This window comes from Molossus molossus, unplaced genomic scaffold, assembly GCF_014108415.1.
Source record: "Molossus molossus isolate mMolMol1 unplaced genomic scaffold, mMolMol1.p scaffold_m16_p_10, whole genome shotgun sequence".
In the NCBI taxonomy this organism is placed as follows: domain Eukaryota; kingdom Metazoa; phylum Chordata; class Mammalia; order Chiroptera; family Molossidae; genus Molossus; species Molossus molossus.
Window position 1 is genome coordinate 38,393,246 of NW_023425345.1, and position 9,153 is coordinate 38,402,398.

Sequence of the window (9,153 nt, forward strand, 5' to 3'; positions counted from 1 at the left end):
ATATTTTGCTCTCACATGGATGAGTCTCTCCTCCCTCTCCCTTCCTGTCTCTCTATAAAAAATCAATAAAAATATTTTTTAACGAAGGAATAAACTTGAAAGTATCTTGATGTAATTAATCCAGCATAGAACAGAAAATTAACTAACTCGTCTTATACTCTTTTGTCAGTTTAGGAGTTGATTTTCTTGTCAATAGCTGAAACTTTAGATCACCTAGCTATTTTTTAAGCACTAGATGTAGAAAAAAATCAAATGTACTTAATATTTTAGAATCTGAATTCTAATACAGAACACTCAGCTGTGCTATTCCATTTGCAAAGTTATCACTTCAATAAACATTAAATGGAATTCTCTAGCAGCAAAGCTCTTTAGAGCATATATTCAGTCATTTAGATTATATATCTAAATGATTCTGAAAACATTTGGAAATCAAAATAAATCTCTAAATTCTATTTCTGAGATTCAAAATAGTCTTCTTTCGTATCAAGAATTCTTACTGTTTTATGGAATTATAGAATCTCAGAGTTGAAAGTGAAATATCTTAAAAATAACCTAACGGGTTTGCTTTCTTTTACATACGGGATCCAGAGAAACTAAATGATCTATTCAAATTCCCACGGGAGCTACTGCCTGAGGTAGAAGGCGGGCCCTGGCCCCCTTCGAATGGGCAGTAGCCACCCTGCTAGTGGTTCTTACACGTACATATGCATCCTCTGGGAGCAAGAGAGGCCAGATTCCCCTGTCAGATGTTTGCTGAGACTCCTCTCTGTATTGGGATATATTTTTCACATGGATTTCAAAGTAGTATATTTTCAGTAAGACAGGAATCCTATTACCATAATAACTGATGTCTTCATCATAACTGAATAATGAATTTAGGCATATTCTATATAGATAAAGATTTAATCCAAGTGAATGTCTTTTGAAAAGAATTATTGAATTTACAAATGTACATTAAACGTTTTTAACGAGGTTTTACCTAAGTAATAATCAAATGAAAACTATGATTATGGAAAAAACACTCGGGAGGTAAGACTAGACAGCGAGTCTGATGTAGTCCCGGAGAAGGAGAACGCTCAAAGAAGTAAAGGACTGTGGTCATTTTACATGAACCAGCACAGAGGAATCCTGCCTAGTCTCCCTTCGGTTTAAGGTGTAAGCAACCCTTTATAAAGGTTTAAGTAAAATGTTAAGGAACTCTACTGATGATTCTACAAGTAATGATCCAAACAAGGACCTAAGTCCCCTAGGTTTTATCTTGGGGCTTTTAGAATAAACTAGATAACCTTGGAGTCCAATGATGGATTTAAGTTTTTCTGAACAATACTTCACTATACTGATTAAAACTATTTCCTCTAGAAGTTGTTTTAGAGTAAAGATTTCAAGGACCCAATTTGTAACCAATTCACATTGTTTAATTTTGCAGGTGACTACTTGCCAGGATACAATGTTAATACTGTTCTCAGAAATTGATTCTTGACTCTGCACAGCAAATCCTTACTCTTTATTGTTTCCACCCATTGCAAACGCTGTCCTCCACAATGGGCGTGCATGCTCTACACTTACCGGTCACTCCTCTTTCCCCCCAGGATTCCAAGTCTTGGCAGTCTTCGAAAAAGTTCCATTTGAGAAAGCTTTCAGGAGGCCAAATGCTGGCCTCACAGTCAACACCATCACATCCCAGTACTGGAATGCCATCAACCACTGGGCCCCCGTCATCCTCTATGACTTCTACCTGCGACTCACAGGAAGGAAGCCCAGGTGAGGAGCTGGATCAGCAGGGAAGGTCAGGGCCCGGCAGACATTAGCCCTCCCTTCAGCTGGGGATCAGAGGCGACAACGGAATCTAACACACACACATAAATCTTGGGACAACCAAAGCAACAGTAGTGACAAGCCCCAAAGGACCTCTACCTTAAAAATCCTCCATCATAATAAAGGAAGTTAAATGTGAAGGAACTTGCTTGATGAGTTCAGCAAGTAATCATCTACCCAAAAAGAAAAGCATCTGAAACTCTCTTATCTGGGGTTTTGTAAATTTTTAGGTAATCTTCAAATGTACAGTAATGATAACAGCTTCACTTACACACACACACACACACACACACACGGGAAGACGCATAACTTCATTTCATCCTCACAATGACCCAAGGAGAATCTTCTCATCATCCCAATTTTACCAATGAGAAAACAGAAGCTAAGGGAAGACTTTTAAATAGTCTAAAAGGAAGTGGTAGAGGAAAGATTGGGAGAAATCTGAACTACATTTCCTGCCACCTAGAGATGAGTGAAGAATGCGAGGCAATGGGGTAGAGTGAAGAGTAGATGATGAGGCAGCTCTGTCACCAGGCAGCTGTGTGACATGGGGCACCATCCTTTCTCTGTGTCTCACCTGAATATCAGTTGTGTCTGAGGAGCCATTGTTATAATTACCAAGGGCAATTCTTGCAACCAAGAATCATAAATATAAGTAGTCTGGCCTTCTGTGCTAGCTTTTTTATAAAGGAGAAAGTCTTTCTCAGCATGTTGATTTTCATCCCTGTTAGTGGAGCAAATGACTAAAACTTAAGCAATGTAGAGCTTATCTTAATTTTTCAGAGAACTTATTAAGAACTCATAATTCAGTAATTATCCCTTTCTTCTTAAACAAAGTGAATAGAGGACACTGTGGCTGTGAGGAAAATATCTGTATGGGCCTTTTACATAAAGATGGGAAAAGAAGAAAAACTAAACATTGTAAGCAGAAATGCTAAAGACTTGAAAATATATCAGGGATAGAAGAAGACCTATATAAAGAGCAAAGTTTAGTAAGTAGAAAAGAAGAACTCAAGAGTAAGGGACCCAATGAAAATCTTTATAAATTTTGTTCATGAGAAATTAAATTGCAATATTTGTGGGAAATGGGTAGGTTTGGTTTGTGATAGGAATTTTTTAAATAATCTTTTATGCCAGAAAATGCTAGAATCCTTCTAGACTCTTTCCCTCATCAGGTATGTTTGTGTGTGATCTATGCATTTCCAACCACATATGGAAATATATATATATAGTTTTGCATTGAGGTAAACAAATACCAGTGCACATGCATTTCTGTAGAATGTGCCACTGGGTTTGGGGAAGATGCTGAGGGGTGGTGTTGCTGGACTGGAGCATGTGTTGCCCTCAACAAAGGTTCTGTCCATTTGTCCTACTATATCATCATAAAGGACGCAAATCTATGTTTTCTGATTCTCATCAATACTTGTGAAAATAATCTTTTGTCCAAAAAAAGTAAGAAATAGCATCTCTTTGTTACTTTGATTTGAACTCCAAGTCCTCAGCCCTCCCTTTTATTCATTAGACATTCAAGTTTTGTTCATTAGACATTGAAGTTTTCTTCTCCATCAGCTGTTCATTAGACATTGTTTACCAGACGTTCAAGTTCTCTCCTCTGTGAGTTGCCTTCCTCTATTTCTCACCTATTTTTCTATTGGTTTGGCCTGATTAATTCGTGTGTGTGTGTGTGAATCTAAATTTGATGTATTTTTTCCAGGTCTGTTTCTTATCTTCTAGTTTTGAATATGACATTTTTATAATATAAGAGAGGCTATATATAATTTAGCTCTTGAGAGCATGGAGTTTGGAGTCAGATTTCTGACTTCACCAGTTTAGCCACATGAGCCCTAAATTGCTTCACCTGTCAAAAGCCTAACTTCCTCATCTGTAACAAACAAAAGATACTAATCACACCTATTTTATAGGGCTTTGCATAAGAGTGTGTAGAATACAGTAATTATTATTACTAAAGAAGTTCTAAATTTGTGTGTGAGAAAATGAATTACTCTTTTACGGCTTTTGTATTTTATGTATTAAGAAGACCTTCTCTACCTGAAAATAATAAATGTATTTTTTCTTTCTAAAAAACACTATGATGCTGGTATAGTCTGTACATACAATGATGTCATTGCACAATTTTAAGAATTAAAAAATAAATCTGTTTAAATCATACTAATTACATCGGAGTTATAGAGTGGATAAAGAATGTCTTATTTTATTTGGGCTTCTATCACAGAATATCATGGACAGAAAGACAACAGAAATTATTTCCCACAGTTCCAGACTGGGAAACCTGAGATCCAGATGCTGCTAGCCTGGGTGTGTGCTGAGGGCGGGCTCCCTGGCTCCTAGACAGTCATCTCTCTGAGCCTTCGCATGCTGGGAGGGCCAAGGGAGCCTTGGGGGTTATGTGTTATAAGGGCACTGATCACCTCCCAGTCTCCTCCTGTAAATGCCATCACATTAAGGAAAATCGGTTTCAGCATATGAATTGAGGGGGATGCAAATATTCAGTCTACAGCAAAGATGTTAGATAACGATAGCTAAATGGAACCCTGTTGTGATGCTTGTATCAAGGAGCAGTGATTTTACCTGCTGCCTAAGAATTTCCCATGATACAATGAGAGAAGTACTTCATAAGCCATTAGGTATGTGGATGCCAATTCAGTCAACACTTCTGCCCAGAAATTATATACTAAGACCTTGGATCAATCCATTTTTTTAAAACCCAAGAACATACAATAAAGAGGAGAAATAAGTTTTCTAAATGTCTACCTCAGCATTCAAAGACTGAACAGTATGCCACTGAGGGTGGCTTGGTTTTTAGGCGGTTTGCTGCTCTCAAGGAGATGGAGGACGAGGGAGAGGGGTTGGTGATATTAAATGCCCGCTAGAACAGGCTTCTCCAGCTTCATCCCCTTCCCGTCATTCAGTAGAGAGTTACTGTGGAAGGAACATCAGAATAAGAGTTTCAGTGAGGATTGGGGAACAGGGGGAGGGATGATCCTTATATTTTTCTAGAAGATATTTTCTCATGCACGCCTACCGTGACAGGGCAGAAGCCCCATGCTGTGCTGTGCTGACATCTGCTCCTATCTGATCTTTGCCTTTAGGATGACAAAGCTCATGAATCGGATTTTAAAAATGGTTTCCATGCTGGAGTATTTCATCAACCGGAGTTGGGAATGGAGCACAGACAATACAGAAATGCTGATGTCCACGCTGACTCCTGAAGACCAGAGGGTAAGCACTGCACTGCCTTAGCCAATAGGAAAGTCTTGCTCATTTGGAATTTGGACGTATTTGACCTGGAAAGCTGATGAATCAAGTTTTAGTTATATTTACAGAATATTTTTCACTAAGAAAATCAGTCAATGTTGTCAACACAGCTGCAGAAAACAAGATTAATGTCAGTAAGAGACCTAGGTGCTCGGACTTCAGGTAGATCCTCACTGCTGTTCTGAGTGGTGTTTCATCCTTTAATCCTTTGTTCACTCTCATGGCTGTTATTTCTTCAACAAAGCCTGTGTACCTCTATCTTCCCCCTAACAGCCATAGCATATGGCTTTGATGAAAAATAATCATTTTATTGCTCATAAACTCTCCCCCATTCTTCTTGTCAAATCAAAATCATTTGGCATCTCTAAAGCTATAGTTTCTTCCTTATCTTTTTAAAGCAAAACTCCACTCCTATTTATCTATCCTATCTAAGACCTCCCTCCATCAGTATTCCTCTCTCCTCAGGATTGTCAGTCTTCCTTCCTATAATGATGTCAACAGTTCAGACTTACATTTTTCAAAAGAGGCTTTCACTTTAATTGCCTAGCATCAGTGCCATTTACTTCTTTACATTAGCGTCTTGGCAGTCACCAACAATAAGCCCCGAAATCTTTGCATATTCTGAAATTCACAAATACAGAAATCTTTTGTACTTTGTGCATGCTCGTCGTGTTTTTTTCTCAAGGACTCATGAGTTCCCTGAACGTGTCATTAGTTTTCAATTTAACTTTAAAATTCTCCCCCTCTTGATTGGCATTTTTTCCACTAACATTTTTAAAAGAAAAAAAAAGCATTTCTTGATTTAACCTATTCTTGACAGCATGTAGAGTCACATTGAAAAGCAAATGTTAGGTGGGTAGCTAGCCTCACTTGCAGCTAAGGATTTTACTCCTACATACCAGCCTCATCAAGCATGATTCAAATCCAAGCCCTAGAATTTATGTCATGGAACCTAAGGGTTATTTGCAAAGTCAAACACTGTAAATGTTATATTGACAAACCAGATGAGATTTAGAGGGATAGTTTAACTGAAATTATCACTGAGTACCTCTACAATTTACATGAAATAGAGCTATTTCAGAGATGTTTACATACCTTGTATAGACAACATTCTTCTAAGCACCTGTTTGAAATGCATGGATGATTGATCAAACCAGCTCGTTTTTAAGAACCTCAAGTTTTGTACATTATTTTAAAAACTAGCTTTAATTTTGTGTAGGCTTATCTTTATTGCATTTTTCTCCATGGAATTTACCCATGTAAATAATCCAAAAGGTACTGAGCTTAGAGTTTTATTTTTGACATTTTTACTATTTTATTCTAAAATAACTTAAAATTTCATGGGAAAAAAATCAAACCTGCAATTGATTTGACACATGCTTTCAAAATATCTTAGCAAAGGTAATAGTCCTGAATACGTGAATTTAACTGCAGAAATCTGGTGTGGCTCAACCTCGAATTTGATCTGCATATGGAATCAGGTTTCCAAACCAGGGCTTCATTGAAATGTATTTTTAAAAAGTGGAATAGAATAAAATTAAAGGCCTCTGTTTATATAGATAACTAAGTAGTATTTAGTGATACTGTGGAAAACAAACATATCCAAACAAAATGATACAGAATTACTTTTGGAAAGCAATTCAGCTTTTGGACAAGTCTATGAAGTCCTATGTAACTTGTTACTCTCATCTGCTTTCTTTGTTAATACTCAAAATTATCTCAAATAGTTGAGATATCTTACAATAAACATATAATAAATAAAATTGAATTAAAATATGCAGTCAAAGATAAGAATAAAAAAAATACAATGTCCATCCATAGTCTACAAGATCCCACGTAAAACATTGCTGTTAAACAGTAAACATGTTCTTGAGTTTTTTGGTAGAAAAGTAGAATGGAAGTATGATTTCATGGTATTCTTTGTCCAAGAGGAGAAAACATACTAGTGTTCAAAGGGAAGCAAAGTTTTCCTTACCACTTAATGCTAAAGAACTGTTTTGAAAGGCTTCATTTAATGGCACACTGACAACATAATGGATAATACCTCTGAAGCAAATACAGAATATACATTTTGCTAGGCTATTCCTCAAGGCTTTGCTCCCAAAGTTTGCCTTAATCTGCATAATGAAGTGGTGATATTGTAGGAAAGGTATGTAGGCCAAGGGACACCACCAAAATGTAAGAGAAATGGAAAGAAAATGATGCATAATTTTCTTGGGCCCCTAACATATTATTCCATCACTTTTAAAAATTATTAATCCACATTTACTTGAAATGAAATTAACTTTTGCCAGACTAATACCAGTTCCTTAAATTTCCCTCACAAGACTTCCTAAAGGTCAAATATCTGTGCTTGGTCCATGTTTAAATATTGCTAGGCAAATGGTAATCCATATTATCAGGGCCTTTGAAATAACAGCTCAAATAATCTCCTGCAGAGAGATCCAATCTAAGTCTTTTAAAGTTACTGTCACTCATTTAGGTAAAAGAAACTTCATTAAGTGAACACAGTAATTGTCCAGACTTGCAATTCTGGCAATCCATTATATCTTTTTGCCTTTCAGATATTTAACTTTGATGTGCGCCAATTGAACTGGTTGGATTACATTGAAAATTATGTCTTAGGAATTAAGAAGTACTTATTGAAAGAGGATATGGCTGGGGTCCCAGAAGCAAAGCAACACTTAAAAAGGTAAACATAATCAGTCAGTTAATATTTATTGAGTGCTTACTATGTGTATCTGGTTTTATATCAGACATGAAATTTGAGCAGGGAAGGGGAGAAATTAACATTTTTTGAGCATTTACTAAATAACTGGTCCATCCCTGTATACTATGCCCTGTGATACACTGTTCCATTTAGACTTCACCAGACCCCTTTGAGGCAGGTATTATTTCTGTTGTCCCATTTTTATCAAAGAGCTAGATAGGCTCAGAGAAGGTAAGTAACTTGTTCACGGTAACACTTGGTAAGGACAAGAGCCAAATTTGAACCCCAGCTTCTCTGATTCATCTACCACAGCCTATCAAGACTGACATAGAGAACGAATACCCAACAGGCGGGAGGCCCGAATGTACTGTTTAACATGGGCAAACCACGTAACCACTCTTCAAGTCCTTCAACTGCCTTAAATGTGTCTTTAATCCTTTAAAGGGCAAAGAATGATAGCAGTCTGGTCTCATTCTGGTAGACGCAAAGGGTTTTTAATACAGAAATGGTCAGGATGAAAAAAAGTAAATTGAGAAGAGTGGAACTTTGAATCGTAGGTTAACAACTTTAGGACTTATCCTCTAGTGAACACAAACCAGTGAACACCTGTGACTTGGTAATATGATCAAAGTGCCTTTAAGAAAGGTTGTCAGTCGTGCTTGCCAGACGGGTCAACGTATAGAGAGAGAGGTATGGGAAAGAGAAAGTAGTCAGGGCAATGTTATGGCAATCTGCTTATTGAGAAAGAATGTTGTGAAAATAAAAGATATAAAACCAAAAGGCTATGAGGCACCCGTGAGCTTTGAGTTATTATTTGCTTGATACAGCCAGAAAGAAACACATTTATGCTTCAGGTAACATAATGGGGTATCTGGCACTGTTTTAACTTTGGTCACGTGTCTGCTCCCCAGGCTCCGAAATATTCACTACCTCTTTAACACTGCCCTCTTCCTCATCGCCTGGCGCCTTCTCATTGCAAGATCCCAGGTGGCTCGGAACGTCTGGTTCTTCATCGTGAGCTTCTGCTACAAATGCCTCTCCTACTTTAGGGCATCCAGCCCACTCAAGGTCTAAGAACATTTGGCAACTTCATTTATCTGGCACCTCTCAGATACCTCTAGAACAGCAAATTGTGGTTCTCAAGAATAAGAAGTGACAAAGAATTTGCCAACCTCATTACCTGTCAAATGTGCTGTCATGTATCCATCCCTATTTCTTAACTGTCTTCTTTTTATTACAGTGAGAGGAGGAAAGTCATATCCTAGCCTATAATCATACATATTTTAGGGAAAAAATTTCCATATTGTTTCCTAACACTCTAGTCTATGCCCCTGAATATAAAACACCAAAGT

General features: G+C 37.4%; 1 protein-coding gene across 2 annotated transcripts in view; it reads left to right on the top strand.

The window, feature by feature from the left end:
* Nucleotides 1–9,153, top strand: part of FAR2 (fatty acyl-CoA reductase 2) — a 113,849-nt gene extending 104,696 nt beyond the window's left edge. For both annotated transcript variants that reach the window (XM_036252853.1, XM_036252854.1), the window contains 4 exons: nt 1,590–1,761; nt 4,926–5,055; nt 7,656–7,783; nt 8,713–9,153. In XM_036252853.1, the coding sequence (XP_036108746.1) occupies nt 1,590–1,761; nt 4,926–5,055; nt 7,656–7,783; nt 8,713–8,875 (593 nt within the window). In that variant the 3' untranslated portion in view covers nt 8,876–9,153. The remainder of the gene's footprint in view (nt 1–1,589; nt 1,762–4,925; nt 5,056–7,655; nt 7,784–8,712) is intronic.